At 42.7% G+C, this 25745-nt stretch overlaps 1 protein-coding gene across 1 annotated transcript in view; it reads left to right on the plus strand.

Moving 5' to 3' along the window:
• Window positions 1-25745, plus strand: part of DNER (delta/notch like EGF repeat containing) — a 382962-nt gene that overhangs the window by 149744 nt on the left and 207473 nt on the right. The window contains exons 3-4 of the mRNA XM_018058657.1: window positions 552-646; window positions 3265-3431. Coding sequence (XP_017914146.1) covers window positions 552-646; window positions 3265-3431 — 262 coding nt within the window. The remainder of the gene's footprint in view (window positions 1-551; window positions 647-3264; window positions 3432-25745) is intronic.

Genomic DNA, 25745 nt, shown 5'->3' on the forward strand with positions numbered 1-25745 from the left:
GAAAAGGGCAGCTCTCAGCTACCTGGCCTCAGCATGTTCTTCCACATCCACCTGTGAAGCGAGCAGGGTCATTTGGACCAGACACGTTCTATCTATGGCTCTCTGGAAGGCTTGTTTTTCTAGTCTTTTGGATTTCTACCCACAATGTGGAAGCTGCTCCTCTAAGGCAGTCTCCTTGTTCCCTAAGCATTTAGTCCTTCATTACCCCCCAGACTGAGCAGAGAGCAGAGGCCCGTGACTGCGCGCAGGATGAAAGAGAGAAGGGGGCCAATATCCCGCCCTTCCATGCAACATCCTATTAGCCGTGTGGTCATCCTGGTAATTTGCAGACTGCTCGCAGCAAAGCTTTTGTGTTTCACAAACTCAGATGGCAAAGCTTTCACTGTGGTTAGCATTTGTAAGGTTTCACTTGGCTTCTCGAGTCACGATCCCCAGCATCATCCAAGGAATGGAGTGGAGGCGGCCCTTGGGGTTTTGCTCTCTAATATGATCTTGCCCCAAGATTAACCCTAATAACCTGTCTTTTTTGTGGTGTTTTTTTTCCCCTCCAGGTGGTTCCAGACATTGCCTGTGGGAATGCCAGTGCCAACAGCTCTGCAGGGGGCCGTCTGGTATCCTTTGAAGTCCCACAGAACACCTCGGTCAAGTAAGAACGCTCCTAGTGAAACGTGGTTACCATCGGTACTCTGGCTGCTGGGTGGCGTCTGTTCACAAAACTGGCCTGTAATGGGTCAGCCCAGTGGGAACCAGGGATGGAATTCCATGTATAGACGAGGCCTGTGTCCCTTAGGAACTAGATTTCAGAGGCGATTTCGGAGGAGACTCCAGGGATGCTGGGTGGGATGAGTTAGGTGGGAGATAAGAAACCCAGAGCCTTAGCTAAGGTCTAGAGCCAGACCCTTCACTTCTTCAATGACTTTTGCTTCCCAGATTCTTTGGCTTCTTCAGATTTTAATGGACCATAGGTTAAATTAGTATGCATGATTTACCCCACGTTTAACATCCAAGCATTGCAATTATCTCTTTAAAAACAAGCAGGTGAGATGTGTGTTTTGTTGTGTTTTCAATTTATGCTCCTTCAAATTACATACTACTCGATGTCACTGCAGGGGGTGGGGAGGAGGCAAAGGGAAGTGGTGTTGACAATACCTGTGGGGACAGCAGGTGCTGTGCATTGCTGGGGAGTGGGGGTGGAGGCTGGAGAGTGGGGGTGGAGGCTGCATGGAGCACCCCTGACTTGTCTGACAACTCCCTACCCTGTGCTGTGCTATGCTTAGTCACTCAGTCGTGTCTGACTCTTTGAGGCCCCACGGACTGTAGCCTACCAGGCTCCTCTGTCCACGGGGATTCTCCAGGCAAGAACACTGAAGTGGGTTGCCATGCCCTTCTCTAGGGGATCTTCCCAACCCAGGGATCAAACCCAGGTCTCCCACATTGCAGGCAGATTCTTTACCAGCTGAACTCCCAGGGAAGCTACCTGTCATGTACCCAAATGGGCACTTGCTGTCTAGTCTTCAGGGACTTTAAAAGAGAGGGTAGGACTTTGGGACGGGGAGGACCTGGCCCAGCTTAACCAGGATACTGCAGTGACTCCATTGAAAGAGGGCAGTGGGCACTTTTCACTTGGACCACGCAGGGTCATTTTTGTATACCTTGTCTTCTAAACAGAGGAGTCTCTAAAAATGTTTGGACGAGGGGCTTTGTTCCATTACCTCTGTATCCCCTGCCCCCACCTTGAAGTCACCTGGTGGGAAAGAGCCAGGATGGACACAGGGAAGACGTCTGGCAGGGAGGAGGGTGAGGCCTGGGAGCAGCTCTGAGTTCTACCAGTAGGGGGACCCCTGTCCTAAGTGTTCTGTTGCTCCTACCGAGGACGGAAACCCCACCAGCCAGAGCTGGTTTCGGGGAAATCATTGGTTTCCTTTATGTTTATGAAACCATGCCCCAGTTCTTTCTTGTCTGGGTCATGTTGCTTTACTTGCATAAGCCTTTCTGGAAACTTCTGGTCTATGCTTTTAAATGCTGCCTTCCTCTCCACTCCCCACTGCCCCCACAACAAATCTGAAATTCCCAAGACCCTTAGGCTGCAGCGTTAGACAGAAACAGCAGTGACCCAGGAGCAGCAGCAGCAGGTTGAGTAAGATGGAAGTGCAGAACAATCTCTGGGTGCTGGGTTCACGTGGGAGGGTTGCTAGCCCCTTACGCTTTCCTTTATTGGTGAATCTGATCGTTTAACGACCCTTTATTGAGACCCTTGCTGCAAGCCAAGAGCTCTGCCTTGGGTGGGGAGGGATCAGATCTGTGCACTGTGAACCCCTTCTCCAGCAGCACAGAGGAAGGAGTGGCAGCTACCAGTGCTGGGAAGAGAGGGGAAGGTTCTGGAGGAGGGGTGCTAGTGGGGTAGGCCTTGAAGAGTGACAGGTTCCCAGTGGGAGGGGGAAGCAATGGCTGGGAGCCGGGATAGGACGTCCTGGGGGAAGACACAGTAGCTCCTTGTGGCCACTGCGTGGATGGCAAGGGTGGAGCTGCACAATCCGAGACTGAGAGGCATGGAGGCTGGGTGGGTTCGTCTGCTAGGGCATCTTATTCTTTGGATTTTATCTTGAAAACAAGGAAAAACCAGGGGAGACCTGAAGCATGGGAGCTGACACACTTTCACTTATTTTAGCAGCAAACTCGGGTGATTTGGGATGTGTTACACAGGTATAATACATTCTAGCAGAACTCTTTATCGTGTGGATATGGAAGAAGTTGGGCTTCCCTGGTGGCCCACATGGTAAAGAATCCGCCTGCAATGCAGGGTTCAATCCCTGGGTTGGGAAGATTCCCTGGAGAAGAGAATGGCTACCAACTCCAATATTCTTGCCTGGAGAATTCCATGGACAGAGCAGCCTGGTGGGAAGTAGTCCGTGGGGTCACGAAGAGTTGGACATGAGTGAGTGACTAACACACACGCATGGAATAAGTTGTCTCTAAATTCAACAGACCCTTTTATTATTGATGAAAATTATGACCTAGAGTTACCTATTAGTGGTTCTGTGGTATATTTTTGATCAAGTGGGAGATGGGTGTTTTTAACAGCATGGGGATTGATCATCATGAGTCCACATAAAGCGGGCGCCTGTTTAGAAGATCATGTCATCCATTTCTTGATACTTTTATGGGTGTATACATCATCTTCATTTTTAGTGTTAACCTGATGGCCTGATTCTAAGATGAATTTTTCTGAAAGGGAGTTTCCATTGACGTCGTTCTTGTTTTCAGAATTCGGCAAGACGCCACTGCCTCGCTGATTTTGCTGTGGAAGGTCACGGCGACGGGATTTCAGCAGTGCTCCCTCATCGATGGGCGGAGCGTAACCCTCCTCCAGGCTCCTGGGGGCCTTGTTCTCTTGGAGGAGATGCTTGCCCTGGGGCAGAATCACTTCATTGGTGAGTTGTGGAAATCTTGTATCTAAAACTGCGTGGGATTCAACTTGACCTCAGTTTGGTGTGTTAGAGACAGTATGTAGGGAATTTTGCCCAGATAATCTGAATTCCAGCCCTCAGCAAAATTTCCTCCATTTTAGGTGAGGTTTCACATATAATCAAAATTGGCTTCTGAGATGTAATTTCCAGTGTGGCTCAAAATGGGGAAATTGTGGGCTCTGGAATCCGGAGATTGTATCCCAATACCCAGCAGAGTATCCTTGGTGTGTGGTCATTGGCATCCAATGCTCTGAGTCTCGGCTTTGTTTTTGAGTCTTCAGTCTTCTTTCTCCTGGAACTGTGGGCAGCTGGAGGCAGTGAATGTCAGTGTCTCAGGGGAAGCTTGGTTGTCACTTGCTATTGGCCTGACCCAGAGCCAGGGGCTCAGCACCTGAGCAAGCGCTTGATCGCACCTGAGCCTCTGACTCAGCATAACTCGGGGGAATCCCGTTTCTTTGGGGGTCCCTCTTGCCCACACCACCTTCCTCCATGGGTCACTTCTGAGGTTTCGCATTTTCTTGAACATGGTTAAACCTGTCATTTAACCTTCTCTAAACTGCCACTTGTCCAACTAGCCGATTTTTAGATTCCTCTGTCCTGGAGGAGAAATGGCCTTCAGAAAGTGTGATTCTTCCTGACCTCCTCTACCCCTCTTACCTCCTGCCCCTTCAAGGGCTACACTTGGGCAGTTCCCACAAGACTTTTCTTGGCTTAGCCTTTGAACTCTGTCCTGCCGATTATCTTCATCCTAGGGATGGGACTTGAAGTCCAGCCCCTTAGCATGTCAACAGCATCCTGACTTTAGCCAGACATGTGGCATCCTACAGCTGCCACTCAAAGACACAAGCTCAAGTTTAGACTCTGCCCATCCCAGTCCAGTGCGCCCACGTGGCTGCTGCATCTTGCTCTTGGTACCCTGTCCCGTTCAGTCGTATTCTCCAGCAGTCTTCAGCTCGAGGACGGGGGAGCCAAAGGGCAGAGGCAGCACCTGTCTCGCAGGGGTATTGAAAAGGTTTAATGAAAATGGATGTAAAAGTATAAATTACAAATGTTAGGGCTGCTTTTGGTTAATTTCACCATTGTTTCCTGAGGTACACTAAATATTTTGCTAAACTAAATAGAAGCATCAAGATGTATTCTCAAAGAGATGTGTCTGATGCAAATATAATGAAGATAAACTGGGAAAATAAAATGCTCAAATCATATAATTTATAGTGTTATTTTATATTGGGTCCTTCTCTGATGATAAGGTCATTTCCTAATCTTTAGAAATCTAACTGGAGTTAAGGGCAGGGATTTTATTGGATGGAGAGAAGGTAAAAAAGAAATCAGCTTGGGATGTGGACATGCTGGTGAAAGAGGGACGGTAATCAACTTTGGACCCATTTTTGGCTATTAAGATGGATAGCTATTAAGATAGATTATTAGAAAGAATGTAATGTGTTGTCAGCAGTCAAATCTCAATTTTACTCCCTGATACAAGTAACTATTACTTGCATCCATGTCTGTTGTAACAATTTATTTAAGAGGAAATGGTTTGTATATTTTGATATATAGTTTCAATTTAATTTTATATTAAGCTTATAAGGTTTTCTTTTTAGTAGATTAGCCTGTTCTATGACTTGAAGCTCTTTCAAGAAAATGTATGAGCTGTTACTACTCTTTAAAATGTCATTAATTTTGCCAAAATATATATACTTGAAATGTTATCTTACATTTTATATTACTTTGGGTTGTAACATAACTGTGATTTAGACTGACAATGGGAGTAGGGATAAATATTAATAGAGAAAGATTTTCCAATGTTAATATTAATTTATTCTTTTGAGAGACAAGGAATTTTATGAACTCCAACATAACTTGTGTTCCTTTTGCTAGCAGAAAATTTCACAGAAAAACATGCCTTTGGTTGAATTGTTCCTTGGAGGAGTAATTTCCAAAAAATTAATTTAACATATTGATAACTCAGGTAAGGAATTCTTTCTCAAAACTTATATAGGTTATGATGAGGAGACCATGATTTTGATCCTTTATTTCTCCAAATCATTATTTTCCATTGTGAAAATTTCTGATCTGCTATCTTTTTAGATTTCCTCTCTAGAGCTTCCTGTTTTATGTGGCTTTTAGTGCTCTTTTTAAAGGTAGCGTCGTGTTTCACGAGCTCCTTCTGAGAGAAAGCGTCTGCTTCCTCAGTGAGAGTTTGGGGACACCTCCACAGTGCCAGCTACTTCTTTTACAAATTCTTTTTGCCTTAAAGAAACAAGATTTAGCTTTTGTAATCATTGTGGAAGCCTTCTGCTTCCTACATTGACGTGTTTTTAACTTTCTTTTTAAGAGTTTAATTTTTTAAAAAGCAACTTCTTATAATAATTTCTTTTTTTTTTTTGCAATACTGGACTCTGTAGGTATGAATACATTTTAGCTAAGAACCAAAAAACAAAATTGAAGGATACAATGGCATTTGTTCGATGGATGAATGCAGGGATGCCAGCGCAGGTGGGGAAAGCTTGTCTGTGGAGCTGTGGCGCTGTCAGTCCCTGCTGCTTCTTCCTAGAAAGAAGCCTGAGGCCGTCTCCGGAACCGCCTTCTTTCCCTCCCTCCCGGTAGATTCCTGTCCATAACTGAGGTTCCCAGGAGTTTTAATATTTCTCCTGTCCATAACTGAGGTTCCCAGGAGTTTTAATATTTCTCTGCAACAGAGCAGAGGAGCCCATTTTCTGTCTTTGAGAGACAAATTTGGTTGCTATTACCAGCTTTCCATAAATGTTCTTTTCTAAAGTTTGTCACTGAAGAGTCTCACATTAATATTCTACACATTCCAATGATGAGAATGTATATATCTCTGACCTTTTCAGTGCTACTCCTTTCAATTTCTTCCAGTTTTCCTCCATTACCATGACCTTATGAATATTTATACTGTTTCATGGAAAGAAAGAGGTGACTTAACATTGTAACACAATGGGTAGCTCTTCCCTCTGGGCCTCAGTGTACCCGCCCCTTTGCTCCTGTGCGGTCCACCCACCTTCAGCTCTTCCACCTTCTTCTTAATCATCCTTTTTGTTTTCCCTCAATGTGTCTTTTCCAAATATTTTATTTGCTTTAGGCAATGTTTTTGGGTTAAAGGGGCTTCTCTGGTGGCTCAGACTATAAAACTTGCCAGCAGTGCAGGAGACCTGGGTTCGATACTTGCTTCGGGAATGAGAATGGGAATGGCCACCCACTCCAGTATTCTTGGCTGGAGAATCCCATGGACAGAGGAGCCTGGCATTACAGTCCATGAGATCGCAAGGAGTCAGACATGACTAGCACACCGCTTGTGCTAAAGAACTGAATTGACCTTGTTTCGCACCTTTCCTTGCGAGGTGTCTGAGGTGCTCTTAGCTCTGTGAGGATCCATTCACCCAGTGCTCTGGATTCCCAAGTAGGAAAGATTCATGGTTCCAGGTGCATTTCCATGAAATGCAGTTGTGGCTTGCCTGACTGATGTATGGTCTTTCTTCAGTTTTGTATTACTTGCTATTGCTTGCAGACATTGCCTTGATGGATGGTCTCAGGAGGTGGAGCCAAACCAGCTCTCTGGGTTGGAGAGCTGTTGGAGGTCTCCATATCCTTAGGGTGAAAGCCCCATTGGACTCCTTCTCTAAGCTTTTATTTCCTCTTGTCACCTGTCCTTAGGCATGTTTTCCTCCGATTATACTCAATGGGGGATTCCCTGGTGGCTCAGATGGTAAAAAATCCTCTTGTCGATGCAAGAGACCCAAGTTTGATTCCTGGGTGGGGAATATCCTCTGGAGGAGGAAATAGCAACCCACTCCAGTATTCTTGCCTGGAAAATCCCATGAACAGAGGAACCTGGTGGGCTACAGTCCACGGGTTGAAAAGAGTTGGACACAACTGAGCAAGTAACGTATACTCAGTGGACCTCTGCTCCAGTCACCTGCTACCTTCCCCACCTGGACCTCATCCACTCTCCCACCCTGTCTGTTCCTCAGACGGCCAGATCTGTCTGTTAGAGAATTCCCTGGTAGTTCAGTGATTAGGACTCCACGCTGTCACTGTGATGGGCCTGGGGTTTGATCCTTGGTCCGGGAACTAAAATTGCACAAGCTGTGCAGCTTGGCCAAAAAGAAAGAAAGAAAGAAAGAAAGAAAGGAAACCTCATTTAAACTCTCCTCACTTGGAGCTCCACAGGAGAAAAACAGCCAGCTGAAGTTCTACTCTACATGGACTCCAAAATCTCAAATATCTGTGAACTCTTTCAAATGCCTACAGACACACAGATGACTCCAGAAGATCCTCATAGTTATTTCTCTTTCTGATCAGAAAACCCAGCAGAGCATGTGTGCTTTACTGATGCTTCTTATCGACCTATTTGCTCAGAGAAACACTGCTTTTTCCCCTCTTGCTTTTTTCTTTTATGGTCTGTATTTGTTGCTTCCTCAATCTGATATTTTACTTTTCTTCTTCTTTGATTTTATTTTTCTTTCCCTCTAGCTCATCCTCTCTCCACTCTTTCTTTTCTTTGCAGTGGTCTAGCTGCTTGTATTTGCTTTCTTTCACTTTCCTCATTATCTTTTCCTGCTCATTACCTACTATTTTTTCCATCACTTTTACCACATTTGTATCATTCTTTCTTACAGTTTTTAGTATATTTTTATCTCTAATTTATATTTTAAAAGGAAATACATTTCTGTTTTATCTAGACCAATGGTATATTGTTTATAATTTACAAAAAACCCCTGCCCTTATAACTTTCGATCCATTTGAACTTTACAAGGGAAGGGATAGTGCTGTCCTTTTAGGAGCTGGAAACACTGGACTGGAAGAAACACAAGCTGGAATCAAGATTGCCGGGAGAAATATCAATCACCTCAGATATGCAGATGATACCACCCTTATGACTGAAAGTGAAGAGGAGCTAAAAACCCTCTTGATGAAAGTGAAAGAGGAGAGTGAAAAAGTTGGCCTAAATATCAACATTCAGAAAACGAAGATCATGGCATCCAGTCCCATCACTTCATGGGAAATAGATGGGGAAACAGTAGAAACAGTGTCAGACTTTATTTTTTGGGGCTCCAGAATCACTGCAGATGGTGACTGCAGCCATGAAATTAAAAGATGCTTACTCCTTGGAAGAAAAGTTATGACCAACCTAGATAGTAGATTCAAAAGCAGAGACATTGCTTTGCCGACTAAGGTCTGTCTAGTCAAGGCTATGGTTTTTCCAGTGGTCATGTATGGATGTGAGAGTTGGACTGTGAAGAAGGCTGAGCACCGAAGAATTGATGCTTTTGAACTGTGGTGTTGGAGAAGACTCTTGAGAGTCCCTTGGACTGCAAGGAGATCCAACCAGTCCATTCTGAAGGAGATCAACCCTGGGATTTCTTTGGAAGGAATGATGCTAAAGCTGAAGCTCCAGTACTTTGGCCACCTCATGCGAAGAGTTGACTCATTGGAAAAGACTCGGATGCTGGGAGGGATTGGGGGCAGGAGGAGAAGGGGACGACCGAGGATGAGATGGCTGGATGGCATCACGGACTCGATGGACGTGAGTCTGAGTGAACTCCAGGAGATGGTGATGGACAGGGAGGCCTGGCGTGCTGCGATTCATGGGGTCGCAAAATGTTGGACATGACTGAGTGACTGAACTGAACTGAATTTTAGGAGCTGGGATCACTTTTTCAGGATTATATCTAATAGATTTGTTGAATCTTGAACAAAGATGTTCATGTTGAAACTTTCTTTGAGTTGCTTTCTGTTGTCTTTGCTATTATAACCGTACATGATGACCTGCCTCAGGGAGTTCTGCCCCTCTGCCTGCCTGTTCAGGACACTGCCCACCTGTGGATGGGTACAGAAAGGAAGAAACTAACACATCCCCTGCCTGAGCCTTGTCATTCTAGGACATACTTACAAGATGAATGACCTTTTCACTTTGTTTCCTCATCTCCCCCCACACTCCCCCCATCTCTGCATCTCTGATACAAAAAAACAAAAACAAAAACAAACAAACAAACAAAAAACTGGCATCCAGACCTTGATAAGATGGCTATTTTGAGACATTAGTTTGCCATCTTCTCAGTCAGCTGGACCTCATCTCTTCTGTGAACTTGCACTCAATAACAGATTAACCACTGGAAATCATTGACTTCCAGATCTTTGTAACTGACATCATAACTTGATTAGAAATGATCCCAGTCTGCCCACGACCATTTTGTGCCACCTGGGAGCTGTAGAATGCTTTATATTTCCTTGATTCTGAATTTCCAATTAAAAAAGATTCTGATCTTGCAAAATGATAATTTGTAAAGCAGTGCTTTCTAGTGATTTTCTTCTCTTGAGAAATAAGGAGAAATAACTCAGTACTTGAGCAGGTACAGTGAAGGTTGAGACTTTTATAGAGGTAATAAGATGGTTTTGGTACAGTAGACCTTCACAGCCCCTTTAAATCTTCATGGACTTACCTATTACATTTGTTTTCAGTGACATCATGATGCTTCTTGGAGATACAATCTTTTGTAGTCTGTTTATTCTGGTATGGTTTTTTTTTTAATGAAATTTTCAATATGCAGCCAGTGGATGGATGCTGTTATTCATAGGTGGAAATTCCTAGTTTGGGTTCAGTTGGCCCCTTGTTTTGCAATAGTTGTGGGGGTCAAAGTTCACTTCACGGAGCCCAGGAAGTTCTTAAAATGCACTATAGACTTTTGTATATTTGTGCAGCCTTCTTAGGAGAAAGGTCAAGCTTCATTGGATTCTCAGAGACATCTGTGTCTCTTTTAGAACCAACTCATTAAGCTGTTGTGGGTGGCTCAGTGGTAAAGAACCTACTTGCCAATGCAGGAGACATGAGAAGATCCCCTGGAGAAGGAAATGGCAACCCACTCCAGTACTCTTGCCTGGAGAATCCCAGGGATGGGGGAGCCTGGTGGGCTACCATCTATGGGGTTGCACAGAGTTGGACATGACTGATGCGACTTAGCAGCAGCAGCAGCAAGCAGCAGAGCTGGGGGAAATCTTTCCTTATTGGTTTTGAAAATCTGCATTGAATGCCTTATTTTTCAGGCACTGCTGTTGTTGTTCAGTCACTCAGTCGTGTCTGACTCTTTGGGACCCCATAGACTGCAGCACATGTGGCTTCTCTGTCCTTCACCATTTCTTGGAGCTTGCTCAGACTCATGTCCATTGAGTAAGTGATGCCATCCTGCCAGGGTCCAGCCCCGGTGGATCCAGGGAATTCGAAGTGGGGACAGAGTCGGCGAGGAGAGATTTATTTATTTAGAGATATAAAGAGAGATTAGGAAAGAATAGTGTAGAGGAGAAAATAGAGAAAAGAGGCTGTAATTCCTTTGTTTACATAGAAAGCCAATAAAGTTCCGAGACAAGGAACTTGCACTGTCTACGTAGGCCACAGGCGCCTGCTTGAATAGCAGAGGGTGCCCCATCTTGGGCTCCCTCTTGCGTGGGTCTTAGAAGCGCAGGCAAATAAGTAGACATGGCAAGCCTCTATGCTCCAGATGGGAATTCAGCCTGAAAAGGGAGAAAAGAACAACATGGGGGAGCCAAGCATCGGTGCAAGACCCACAACTTTATTTTCAAAGGCAGTTTATATACCCCAAGTTGTACATAAAGAAATAATGGAATATGCAGAGTTATGCAGGGGCAGCAGTCCTGACCATCATTGAGACCAGGCTTTCTTTTTGCATACCCTGCCATATACAAAAGGTCTTAGGTGGTTTTACATCATCTTCTGGCCAGGGGGCCTGTTAACATTTTTATGGCTCTTTTCCTAGATAAATGTCTATCAACCAGAAAACTCATTTTCCCTTGAAGTGTTTTTTCTTTAACCTGCATCACCCTCAAAGTACTAAATAAAGTTACATTCCTGTAGAACAAAGGTGCAGTGGGTTATAACAAAGAAAGTACTTAACTCAAAGATCTAGTGTTGCTAATGCCAGGGCTACTACCTGTTTTTTCTACATACAAACTATATCAACAAATAAAAGATATGAAAACTTGGCAGCTAATATTGGCTCAGCAATGAAACCCTTAATCAGTCCTATTCTAATGATTTTGACTCCTCACAAGCCCCTACATTCCTAGGATGTTTTAAGCTTCCTGTGCCTCTCACGGTCAGGAGGCCGCAAAAAATCACATGCGCATCTGTAAGAGTCCGGACAAACTTGTCAGGCAGGCTAGAAAGCCATCAGAGGGGTTTTTGGATTGAAACACTCTTATTATGCCCAGGAGACTTATTATCTAAAAGCTCTAAATTAACTTTTTCCAGAAAAAGGTGGTGGTGGGACAGCCCCCTGTTAATGTCAGAGGAGTTGGTGGAAAGCATAACACAGTAAAGCAGGCAGACTCTGGTTTTGGGGGTAGATGCTCAAGAAAGTCCAGGGGGATCCCTGAGGCCTGATCCCACCTTTGTGTTTGTCAGGCCCCTTTCCTCATGACCTTTGCCATGGGGGATTCCCCATGCTGGCTCCCGGCACCATCCAACTATCTTGTCCTCTGCCAACCCCTTCTCCTCCTGCCTTCAATCTTCCCCAGTATCAGGGTCTTTTCTAATGAGTTGACTCTTCACATCAGGTGGCCAAAGGATTGGAGCTTCAGCTTCAGTTTCTTGACCTGTATACAGGTTTCTCAGGAGACAGGTAAGGTGGTCTAGTATTCCCATCTCACTTAGAATTTTCCATAGTTTGTTGTGATCCACACAGTCAAAGGCATGGTCAATGAAGCAGAAGCAGATGTTTCTCTGGAGTTTTCTTGCTTTTTCTCTGATCCAATGAATGTTGGCAAGTTGGTCTCTGGTTCTTTGCCTTTTCTAAATCCAGATTGAACATCTGGAAGTTCTCTGAACATGTACTGTTGAAGCCTGGCTTGGAGAATTTTGAGCATTACTTTGCTAGCATGTGAAATGCCAAAGAGTGTTCCAACTACCACACATCTGCACTCAGGCCCTGTGCTTATCTGTAAATGGGAAATTGATTTAGGTGTGGTCTCTGAGTTCAAGAGGCAACAAAGGAGGAAACAAGGGGGTGTGTCAAAGACTAAGGAGTAGCTAACTCTTCCAGGAGGATGGGGGCAGGGTTTGTAGTGGGCAGGCATAAGATTATTCTTGGCTGTGCAAAGGGCAGTGGGTGACAATTTAATGGCACAGGAGTCTGTGTAATTAAGATAACTTAATAATAGTGCTAAAAATTCACTAATGGTCAGTACAAATAGAAATAGGCTTTAATTTCAACAGGCCCATAATAGAAACTTGGAAAATCCCATCCACTCTTCTAATTGCTTCTTAAACATGAACAAATACACATAAAGTTAAGTGCTCAAAGGGGTGAATTTATGTCCTGGGTTCTCTATTTATCCTCAACAGGTAAAGGAAGTAGTCTTTGACATGATTTTTCAGAAAGTCTTTTAGAAGCTTTTAATAAAACTCTATTTTTTTTTACTCTCGAAGTCTCTCTCTCCCTTCCCTTCTGGGTACACTGTTCCTATAAGATTTGTCCTTTAAAATGTAAGGTCAAAGTAGTTTAGCTGGAGTTGAATGTCTCATACCATAAATTTGATGAAAAGAGGGATTTGGGCAAAAGTATTCTCAAAAGTTAGGGGACTCCATGAGGACTGCACTGGCTGGGGTGAAGGTGGTGGGCAGTAGTCAAAGGGGAAATTTTTGAGTAAAAAAGTAGGGACAGGAGAGTTTTTTAAACATCATAGTTTGGTTGAAGCACTCTGAAGCCTTGCATAGCGACTAATGTTAATGATGAAGGCAGGAGGAGAAGGGGATGACAGAGGGTAAGATGGTTGGATGACATCACCAACTCAATGGACATGAGTTTGAGCAAGCTCTGGGAGTTGGTGATGGACAGGGAAGCCTGGCATGCTGCAGTCCATAAGGTCACAAAGAGTCGAACACAACTGAGACACTGAATTGAACTGAACTGATTTAATGGTATGAGCTTCCCTGGTGGCTCAGATGGTAAAGAATCCACCGGCAGTGTGGGAGATCCAGGTTTAATCCCTGGATAGGGAAGATCCCCTGGAGGAGAGCATGGCAACCCACTCCAGTATCCTTGCCTGGAGAATCTCCATGGACAGAGAAGCCTGGTGGGCTACAGTCCATGGGATTGTGAAGAGTTGGACACCACTGAGCACCTAAGTGCAGCACATTTAATGGTATGTGTTTTCTGCAAGCCTCTCAGATCTTACATTAATAGGCTAAATAAAGATATAAAGAAATAAGGTATTGATTGGGGCACTTAACATTTCAGAATATTCCATACTAAACTTTGATGGTATCTTAGTTGAGTATGATGTATTTTAAGATCATTAGTATGAGGATAAGTATTTGCACCCTAGTTCTGAATCAGCAAAGCAGTGTTGGTCCTCCAAAATGTCTTAACTCATCTTTCTTGTACCCAGGTTGCTGCCTACTTTTCAAAACTTTCATTCTCGTAGTGTCAGAACCTGCATTCTCCCAACCTGCTTAGTTACACGAAGACTCAGTTTCCAGGTCATCCTCCAACAAGCCTACAATATTTAATGAGCTCTTATTGGTAGAGATGGATGGAGTATATATCATACCATCCAAACATGGGGCTCTGAGGTCCCTGGCCCCTTGGATGTACATTGAACTGGAATCTTCCTCTCTAAGTCCACAAGTATTGAACTTCCTTGGACTTTGAGGAGAGGTGTTTGTAACATCTAATTTCTTGCAGGTGTAAGGCCGCACTGTCTCTAGTTCTGGTTCAAGGCTGTCATGCTGTCCAGCTTCTCTGCCCATAGTAGGCCCACATCCTGTGGTCTGGATCCTGTCTTCCTGAAACCTGGAGCAGTTTTGCCTGGATCACCCTTAGGTCTTGCACGCTGATACCAGCCTGGAATGAGGCTGTCTTTTTCCCCCTTCTGAATCTTGTGGTTGGAATTACTGGTCACCCTTTCCAGATATTCAGTTCAGTCACTCAGTCGTGTCTGACTCTGAAACCCCATGGACTGCAGCACACCAGGCTTCCCTGTCCATCACCAGCTCTTGGAGCTTTACTCAAACTTATGTCCATGAAGTCAGTATGCCATCCAGCCATCTCATTCTCTGTTGTCCCCTTCTCCTCCTGCCTTCAATCTTTCCCAGCATCAGGGTCTTTTCCAATGAGTCAGTTCTTCGCATCAGGTGGCCAAAGTATTGGAGTTTCAACTTCAGCATCAATCCTTCCAAAGACTATTCAGGACTGATTTCCTCTAGGATTGACTGGTTGGATCTCCTAGCAGTCCTAGCGACTCTCAAGAGTCTTCTCCAACACCACAGTTCAAAAGCATCAACTCTTTGGTGCTCCAATCCTGCAAATTTCCCATTTATTTCTCTCTCTGGGTAGCTGGCATCATTTTTTTTTCCTCAGCCCTGTCTTCTTTTCCTTCTTCTAACTCCTTTATAAAATCATTGATTTCCAACCACTTAAATTTCACCCACCCCTTTGATAATCAAGTTTGCAGCCAGCATCACACAAGTCAGTGTCTAAATTGTTCCCTATCCTTTTAGAGTTTTTTTGGTATGTTGATTTTGTATCTTTAATCAGACTATAAATGTCTAGAGAGAAGGCACCATGTCACTGCTCCTTGCACCGTGATGGTCACATGGTAGCCTGAGTGATTACATTTTGTTCATTTGTCACAAAGAGTTGTAGAGTCAACCAACTCTTTGTGATCCCAGGGACTGTAGCCTGCCAGGTCCCTCTGTCCATGGTATTTCCCAGGCAAGAATATTGGAGCGCGTTGCCATGTCCTCTCTGGGGGATCTTCCCAACCCAGGGATTGAATCTGTGTCTCCTGCATTGCAGGCAGACTCTTTACCCTTGAGCCACCTGGGAAGCCCCTACACTTTGTTCATATGTAACATTTATTCTGCTCAGTAAATGCCACATGAGGAAAATTTCCAGTTGCCAGTACCAATCTTAAGATTTCTTTTAAAGTTTTCATAGCCCACCTCTGTGACACTTAAACTTTACCCCCTTTCATTACATTAAAAGTAGAGGATCAAATGAAGAAGAAAGAAAGAAAGAAAAACTTTTCATCATTCTTTTGGGATTGCTACATTTTACACTTTGTCCTTTAAGTTAAGATGTCTTGCTCCGGGGACCAGGGGTAACACTGTCAAAGAAAGTTTGGAAAGGATACCAGCGGTAGAATCATTAACATGTTCTTTTACTAAAAGGTTAAGATTTAACAAAGAAAATGCAAATATTTCACCTTTTCATGGTCATTTTAAAGCCACAGTCGAATATGGTCTATTGAACTCCCTGTTATAGGGGGAAAAACTTGGGAATGTTCAAATAAAGGCAATAGTTGAAAGAGAACAAAAACAGTCTGTCCTGAACAGCATAATTTAGATATAATTTTTATAGCTCACATTGACCTAGTTAGGAGATATCTGTTCAATTTAAGTTTTACTCAAATTGAAGTCACATTTCAATATTATTAATAATCAAGATTATTCTTTTTATAATTGGTAATGACTATTAGGATTTTTGGTTGTTAGTTGGCTTTGAACCACAGTGCTTTGCCATCTTCCTCAGTATTGTCATGGTGAACATCATTTGTTTATTGGTACTTACTGACTGTGGTGATAAACCAGACATTTTTTTAAAAAAAATCACTCTATTATAAATACACATGGTCCCTAAAGTTAACAGTATAATACTCACTGGGCCCCACTGAACATTGGTTAATCAGACTGTAGTGGAATTGGGGCAGGTGAGTGAAGATAAATGAGACATTTCTCCTACCCTTCAAGACAGCTCCTGGAATCAGGCTTCCCAGAAAGGCAGATTGCTGGCCTGTGGAGAATAGGTTGGTGGTTGCCAGAGACAGTGGGTGGGGTATGGAGAGTGTGTGAAATGGATGAAGGGGGTCAAAAGGTACAAACTTCCAGTTATGAAATAAGTAAACTTGATGATACCATGCACAGCATGGTAACTGTAGTTAATACTATATTGCATGTTTGAAAGTTTCTAAGAGGGTAGACTGTAAAATTTCTTTTTACAAGAAAAAGCATTTGTAACTATGGATGATCATGTATATTATCTGGACTTATTGTGCTAGTCATTCTGCAGTAATGCAACTATCAAATCGCTTCGTTGTCCCCCTGAAACTGATATACTGATGTATGTCAATTACACCTCAATAAAAAATGAGTAAAAAAGGAGATGGTGCAAGTAATTCTCCTATGATGTGAGCCTGATGCCTTAAGTGGGGAGGAGGGGGTTTGCTTGATTTTCAGAAGCAAACTCAAGGGATGTCTTTATAACCATAAACTCTCCCTCTCTCTGTTTTCCCATTCTGCCTTCCTTATTTTCTCTTCTTCTCTCTTAGTCTTTTATTTAAAAAATAAAATAGCGCATTTTACTTACAGATTAATTCTGAAACATTAAGTAATATAAATTACTTTTATATTTTTAAGAACTTGTTAACTCTGGAAAGAAATGCCTTTTTACTTAATTGATACTAGTGGTTTTTTTTTTTTTTTTAGTTTTGGTTATTTAAAATTTTACATCTTTAGTTTCTGTTCTCAAGGTTTTCCTTCGTTTTGCTTCCAAAAAGAAAGAGCGTAGCTCTGACACCTGTACATTATCCATGACCCAGGGGCCGGGGCAGGTCCTGACAGCATGTAGGATCTTAGCTCCCTGACCAGGGATCGAACCTTCACCCCCTTCAGTAGAAGTAGAAGAAGGAGTCTTAGGTACTAGACTACGGGGAACTTCCTGTTAACTCTGGAAGGAAGTACTTTTTTTGCTTAGTCGCTGCTAGTGGATTTTAACCCACATCTTATCCACTGAATTTGATTAAAATATTAAAAAAATTTTTTTCCCTGATTCCTTTAAAGACAAACTTTCTCAGGGCTCTGCCAGTTTACCATTGAAAGTTTTCCTTAGTTTCTCTCAGTGCAAATTTCAACTGAGAAAGTAAATTCTTTGGTGGCCTTTTTTATAGCCATCTCCCTGCTGCTCGATGGCATCTCTTTTGTTTCTTCTTTCTAAGCAAGTGGGAAGGGAGAGAGGAAGGAAGAGGAGGAAGAGAGGAGGGAGTGGGAGGAGATGGGAGAAAAAGAGAGAGAAAGAGACTGATTATCAAGGCTAAATATCTAAACCCAAGGGAATATGGTTTTTTCCTCAGCAGAATGTAATTTTCCAGTTTACTCTCCTTTAGAAAATAAAAGAGGCTTCTGCTGTCTCTTTCTTGTTATAAAAGTAGTACATACAAGAGTAAGAAAAACTGACATGTACTTTCTGTAACCCCCACCCCCCAACTGACAACCAGTGTTTACATTTTGTGGCATTTCCTTCCAGGTGCTTTCCTTATATGGCAGTGTGGGCATGTACATGACATGCTGTTTTAGAAACAGAACACTTTCATGTGCTGTCTGGTTATTTGCTTTCTTTCACTTCATGTATCATTGACATTCTTTTGTGTTAATAAATATAAACCCTAGTGTTCTTAATGACTGTATAGTGTTCCACTGAACTGATGCACTATGATTTAATCAGTACACTATTGTTAAGCAATTATCTCCGTCCTTTCTTCCTTCCTTTTTCCTTGTTAAACAGAATTTCAAGCGTCATGATAACTTCATCTTTGTATCTTTTCTTGTGATCTATTTGGGTTACATTTCCAGGTATGAAATCTATTGGATCAGTGAGTCTGCACATTTTAATGACAAATTATCAATTTGTTCTTAATGTTCTTCCAGTTTTCATTCATGATAGCTAGTTTATTTTTAGAATGGCACCTTGCCCTGCTTCCAACTTTTGATCAGATGCTTTTAACCTGACCCACTGGAAATTTACATATAACTGAGCAGCAACCTTAGCAGTCTGAGACATTTAGGAATCTCCTCGAGAACTAAAGTGACCATCACAGTTTCCAGAAAAAGGATGGTATGGTCTCTTTAAGCAGAAGATATTTAAAGTGGCTTCATTACAATATTGCATTTATACCTCAAAGAATGGTACATGGAACGGTTTCATTAGATCGTTGACTTTTCACATCAGAGTAAAAGTAAAATGGGGACAGGAGGATGGGGAATGAACACGTGGTTGCTGCCCTCATGCTCCCCATTACATTGTCAAGTTCTAGTGACATTTCTCTCATTTAATAGTCACTTAAAAAAAAAATCTGTAAGACTACAACCCCTGATTCCTTTTCCATTTCCTTCTCTTAAATTATTCTGCTTTTCCATTTCAGGGTCCTGGAGGTAGAGAGTTCAGTTCAGTCCAGTCTCTCAGTTGTGTCCGACTCTTTGCAGCCTCATGAACTGCAGCACTCCAGGCCTCCCTGTTCATCACAAACTCTCAGAGTTTACCCAAACTCATGTCCATTGAGTGGGTGGTGCCATCCAACCATCTCATCCTCTGTCATCCCTTTCTCCTCCTGCATCAGCATCAGGGTCTTTTCAAATGAGTCAGCTCTTCACATCAAGTGGCCAAAGTATTGGAGTTTCAGCTTCAACATCAGTCCTTCCAATGAACACCCAGGACTGATCTCCTCTAGCATGGACTGGTTGGATCTCCTTGCAGTCCAAGGGACTCTCAAGAGTCTTCAATACCACAGTTGAAAAGCATCAATTCTTCTGCACTCAGCTTTCTTTATAGTCCAACTCTCACATTCATACATGACCACTGGAAAAACCATAGCCTTGACTAGACGGACCTTTGTTGACAAAGTAATGTCTCTGCATTTTAATATGCTGTCTAGGTTAGTCATAGCTTTCCTTCCAAGCAGTAAGTGTCTTTTAATTTCATGGCTGCAATCACCATCTGCAGTGATTTTGGAGCCCCCTAAAATAAAGTCAGCCACTGTTTCCACTGTTGTTAGAGAGTTAAGTTCCTTTTATCATGGACTTTTTACAAAGTCATAATTCTTCCATGAGAAGGGGGCAGATGGTTTTCCAGAAAAGGCATATATTTAGAAAACCTACCAGGGATGCTTTAGAGATGATCATTACATTTTTGACACAAAGTCATGGTAGTTGTGATTATTTTTCACAAAGATCTTGGGTAAAGCCTAAAGGCAGCAAGTAAGTGGACCAAAGTGGGGCATGTCAACTGGAGAAAGTTGTCTGGTCTTTGGTGAGGAATGCAAATAATTAGGATTGCATTTCAGAAAGATGCTCTTGCCTTTTCCTCTCTAATGCTGTCTGACATTTGGGTGTTGAATGCCATGATATTTTTGGTATTCACATGCATCCTTAACAAGCACAATGCTCTCTTGGCTGTCCTGTTTTAATGCTGTAATTGTGAGTTTGACCTACAAAAGTTATATTTGCTTGGTAGGCAAATGGAAAATCTCCTTAAATAAATACACTGACTAATACTGTCTGGCTACATCACTAATAACAGATGACAGCCTTTGGGACGTGACCATGTTAAAATGCAGGATCTGTTTCACCTGCTTATTCATCCACAGACCTGTTTATCATCAACAACTATTTATTGATTAATTACCATGTGTAGGACACAGTGTTGAGAACTGTGAATGCAAGGATATAGAAGATCCCAAGTTCTGTCTTTGAGGGGCTTTAGCCTCTAGTCAGACAGGACATACGCCATACTCGTTATGTAACCAAGATAAATCTTGTTGTCCTGTGGTTCACTCTTGTTCGTAGTCACATTCAGATAAACACAGTCTAGCAGCCAAAACATGAATTAAGAGCACTTAAAATCTTCATTGATCTTTTTGAAGGCATGTGAATAGGAGTGGGGAAAATACATTTCTATTGTGCCATAAAAATCTTATCAATCTTATCTCCCTCTCACTGCTCTCTTAATAGTCTCCAGTGTGTTTGGCACTTGGTTTATGAAATCTCTCTCCCACTTTCAGTGTTTGCTTCCCCAAAATCTCAGCCCACCATCCAGTCTTTGAGGCTTTTCCTTCCTTTCTTTTCCGGTTATTGTAGCTGTTTATTTTGTGTATCAGTGTAGCCTCTCTGTTGATCGTTTGCTTCTACTTCTCTCTGTCTGGCCCATTATCTAGGTTCTCACTACAAAGAACTTGCCTGAGAACTGACCCAAGAAGTAGGAGTCCTTCCCCATGAGAAGTGGAAGTAAGAGGAAGATTGCAAATATAATAAGCGCTTCTTTCCCCTGTTAGATATTAATGATTTGAAATGACGTTGCACACAAAATGGTAAATGAGAATTGAAAGAAGTGTATTCAATATATTAAATATCAGGTGGATTGTATAGTCCCTGTAAGGGCTACATGAATGCAGAATGGAAGAGTCATCACCAAGGGGAAAGTTCAGCTTTAGGCCTGAGGTCTTATCTCAAGCTTGGTCTGGAACTCCAGTGTCGGTTTGAGAGGGAAAGACGTTCAGTTAGGAGGAGTGGTGTGAGCAGTGATATGGGAGGGCGGATGCATATGCCTCAGAATAGTGGGTCAGTTTGCCTGGAGCAGCGGATTTCAGTACATAAACAATGGGGTGGCGGTCCAGGGGTGAAGATTTCACCTTCCAGTGCAAAGGGTACAGACTCAATCCCTGCTTGGGAAGCTAAGGTCCCACGTGCCTTGGGGTCGAAAAACTGAAACATAAAAACAGACATAAAACAGAAGCAATATTGTGACAAATTCAATAAAGACTTTAAAAATGGCCCACAGCAAAAAAATCTTGAAAAAAAATACACTATGGAAACATAGGGAAAGGATAGGATGTAGAAGCTAGACCATGAAGTGGGTTGCACCGTGCTAAGAGGGTTGTATTTATCTTGTAGGCAGTGATGACCCAAGTTTTTCAGCAGAAGTGCAGGTCTTGAGAATGGTGGTGAGATTACATGGTGAGATCTGTGGTGTAGCTTTTGGTGGTGAAAATGAACACTCGAAATCAGCTGTCCTGGAGATTTAATCAGACGGATATCCTGCAAGGAGATGATGGCCCTCAGAAACATTTGGTTTGGGCTTGTTTTAGATTTTGTGTATGTCATCTTACTCTATAGAATACATTTTTTTTTTGAGTGCTTAGTGATATCTTTTATTTATTTATTTTTGGCTGTGCTGGGTCTTCCTTGCTACGCTGGCTTTTCTCTAGCTGTGGCAAGCGGGCTTCTCACTGCAGCAGCTTCTCTTGTTGCAAGTACAGGCCCTAGGGCTCACAGGCTTCCGTAGTTGCAGCACACAGACTCAGTACTTGTGATGTACTGGCTTAGTTGCTCTGGGCTTCATTGATCTGGCTTAGCTGATCTTCCAAGATCAAGGATTGAACCCATGTCCCCTGCATTAACAAGCAGTTTCTTAACCCTTGAGCCATCACGGAAGTCCAGAATACATTGTTGAGATACGTAGATGCAAGCACCCTTATGTCCATCCATCATACACAGATACGCAAATGGTGCACATACGTATGTGTGAGACACATATGTGTCTTGTACACAAAGACACATATGTTTTTATACCACAAAGTTGCATGTGCATACACAGGGATGCTCATATGTCTATATGTTGTATAAATAGTGTGCATGCTCAGTTGTGTCCCATTGAGACCTAGTGGAATGTAGGCTGCCCCGCTCCTCTGTCCATGGAATTTTCCAGGCAAGAATACTGGAGTGTGTTGCCATACACAGATGCATATCTGTACATAGATCTGCAAATAAAGAGACACAGATATGTATATGTGCATATAGGGTTTAAAGGACTTGATAAGTGGTACCCTTTTATAAAAGGTACAGCTTGAACTCATGTACACCTGTGGCGGATTCATGTCAATGTATGGCAAAACCAATATAGTATTGTAAAGTAAAATAAAGTAAAATAAAAAAAAGAAATGTAAAGCATTCCCCTCAAAAAATGAATAAATAAAGTAGGATACCAATTAAAAAAAAAAGGTACAGCTTGGAGCATGTGAGAGGGAGCATGTAGGGAGACACAAGCATGAGCCATTAGTTTGGAGAGAAACAAAATTTTTAGAGTTGGAAATATTGCTAGTATTTATATGGAGAATATAGTACATCATGTTCATGAATTGAAAACCAACAGCAAATTGATGAATTAATTTTGTATTAAGGTGATAGTCTTTATTTTAAGAAACATACCTTTTAGAATGTGAAAGTGTAATTGGCTTCTACAAATGGGCTTGATTCCAAAGCTTGAATTTCACTCTGGGGAGCCTGGTCTCCTCAGTGGCAGGCAGCTGCTTAGTCAGTTGGGCCTACAATTAGCATCAGAAATGGCAGCTCTGAGAAGACGGAGGCCCACGTGACTGGTTCGATCATTCTCTCTTTGTTTCAAATGGGAACAGACGCACAAAGGTCCCTTTTGTTTTCTGTTGAACCTCTGCCATACACACTGTGATTCCTGTTAGATTTTCCAATAGTGAATGCAGGCTGTCCAAACGCAGTCAGACTGGTATTTCGAATGGTAAAGGTTGTAAGAGAGAAGGAGAGAATTTTTAATTTGCGACCTTAACTGCTGGAGACAGAATTGATGATCAGAGAGTGTTCCTAGGACTTTCGTAAAGACTGAAGCATAAATAAAATCTGCTCTGGGACAGATAAAGGAAACCCTTATTAGCCCACTGAGCTGATGGTCACATTGAACTAAGGAATTTAATTTCGGGAGAGCGTTGATTGGCAACAAGGACAGCCCATAATTTATTCTTTCTTGGTCAGCCCCCAAAGCGGGATTGAAGGTATTGTTTGTAGTCTGGAGCAGGGCATGGCTTATCTTGAGGCTTACTGCCTACGTTGGTCTGGGGCTCTGTGTTCACGTAACTCCTGGGTGAGGTTAAAGCCACTTAGCTCCATGGTCAGCACTGTTATTGATGACTGCATCCACAGAGGCTGTGAGCTAAAGCAGGAGATCAGGGAAGCTGGCCCGGGTCAGTGTGATCACTACCTGCTTTCTTTTCTTTGTTTCTCTTTGGTCCTGTGTCACTCCTGTATCCAGTATTTGCAGGCACCACACTCAGTTTGCTTGTTGTTCTTTCCACCTCCTTCTTTTGCCCCCAAATGTTTATTGAGCCCTGGCTGATTTAACTACCTGCTTGGCACTGGCAATATAGCAATGAACAAAAGAAAAATATCAGCTTTTGTCAATTTCATGTGTTAATGGGATGACAGGTAATAAAGAAGTAATTCTACAAATAAATAGGGAATGACAACTCTGATAAGCTCACTGTGCTTTGACTGTAGTTGACCTAACATTAGGGCAGTGGTGATCACTACCTGGAAAAAAGATGATTAATTTGAGATATTAACCAGGCTTCCCTGGTGGCTCAGTGGTTAAGAATCCGCCTGCCAGTACAGGAGATGCGGGAGACTTAGGTTTGATCCCTGGGTTGGGAAGATCCCCTGGAGAAGAGAATGGCAACCTACTCCAGTATTCTTGCCTGAAGAATCCCATGGAGCAGAGAAGCCTGGTGGGCTACAGTCCATGGAGTCACAAACAGGAGGACACGACTTAGTGACTAAACAACAACAGCAATTGACAAGACAGTGGAACACCCTTCCAGGCAGAAAGCTGGGACCGCACGTACAAAGGCCCTGTGGCTGAAAAGAATACATAGCCTCAGAGGAACTGCAGCAAAGCCATGAACCTGGAGCTCAGGGAGCAAGGGCAAGACAGGGGGAGACGTGGTGGAGAGGGAAGCTGATCAAAGAGCCTCCCATGCTGGGCTGTAGAGGCCACGTGAAAATCCTGGTGGCAGTGAGGAGTCATTGAATGGAAGGAGCTGATAAATACAGTCTTCCCATGTAAGGTCCCTATTGTAATACATGCACATTAATTTGGCAGGAACGAAGTCACTCTTAAGACAGCAGCTTCCATACCTGAAAATTAATGGTGGTAAACCCACAAGCATCTGTGGCCACATCCCCAGAGATTTGGCTTCCCTGGGTCAGGGTGGAGGCAACAGAAAAGTTTATTAAATAAACTCTGTAGGTAATTCTGATTCCAGGGGTTTGTGAGCCAGACAGGAGAGGGCTCTAGTTGTGGAGACTTTCCTGGAGCTCCTGAAAGTGGAGCAGGTACAGAAGGCTGCCTCTGAGTATCTTGAGGACAGAGGGCGTGACTCTTCTTGTGATGAGAATGCTAATAGGAGCCAGAAATAGTCCAGCCAAACAGGCTGAATTGGAGTCAGCCTCTGCATACCTCCCCCTCACCTTTTCTTCCCTTCAAATCATGGCGCGTCACTGGGGCCTCATTGAAACACACTGGCTCATTCTATTTTTAGTGCAATAAATACCTGCACAGAAACATGAAGTTGTTATGCATAATTCAAGAAGCCAATGCATCTCAAATTAGAAATCTCACCAAACAGTTGTAAATTCAGATCACCATGTCTTCCATATGACCTTGAAGTTACAGGATTGTCTTGTCAGTGGCCACTTACATGTGGGATTTTGAATCAAAATGGAGCAAAGAGAAGTCTTAGAGCAAAGACAATCAAAAGACCATGCTCACAACAGCCAAGAAGGTAAACATGTCAATCAACAGCTTTTCAGTTTAGCTCCTTTGAAGGCCTGATCCCCTGACTCCCTAATATTATAAAGTCATCTGTAGCCCAATTAGCTGTGCATTTATAATCTCCCATTACTCTCACATCAACACAGAGAAGTGATTAACTATTTTGGCATTCATAGTAATGTCATTAATCAGGAGGCATTTATTGGGTATTAATAACTGGACATGGTGGACAATTGTATGTGAATTCTACAGTAATTTAGCAATTGATTTGGTAGTATTTGATGAGTTGTAGGTGTACTAATGGAAGATTAAGCGATATAATTCTGATTATGAAAAGGTGATCAGATAGACATTTAAAAACAGATTAAATAAATGAAGAATTTCAGTTGTACATTCTGTGAGTCAACAAAATTTCAAAGGAAAGCACAAATTAATTTTCATGCTCTACCAATGGGTATTCAGGAATGGGCATTAAAAAATGTGTACAGAGACTTCCCTGGTTGTCCAGTGGTTAAAAATCTGCCTTTCAATGCAGGGGACACTGGTTCAGGCCCTGGTCAGGGAAGTAAGATCCCACATGCCATGGGGTAACTAAGCCTGTGTGCCGCAACTAGAGAGAGGTCTAATGCTCGCCACAACAGAAGATGCCATGTGCTGTAACTAAGACTCAAAGCAGCCAAATAACTAAGAAGTATTTAAAAGAAAAAAGAAAAAGAGTGTCCATTTCATATGCAATGAGAATTTTCTTTTTTTTGCTACATGGATATTACTTAATGTCAAAAATAGGCACATGGAGAGATTTGATAAGCTCAGTTGTAAATTTTGCTTCAAAAAA

The sequence above is a fragment of the Capra hircus genome, chromosome 2 (assembly GCF_001704415.2).
Source record: "Capra hircus breed San Clemente chromosome 2, ASM170441v1, whole genome shotgun sequence".
Classification (NCBI taxonomy): domain Eukaryota; kingdom Metazoa; phylum Chordata; class Mammalia; order Artiodactyla; family Bovidae; genus Capra; species Capra hircus.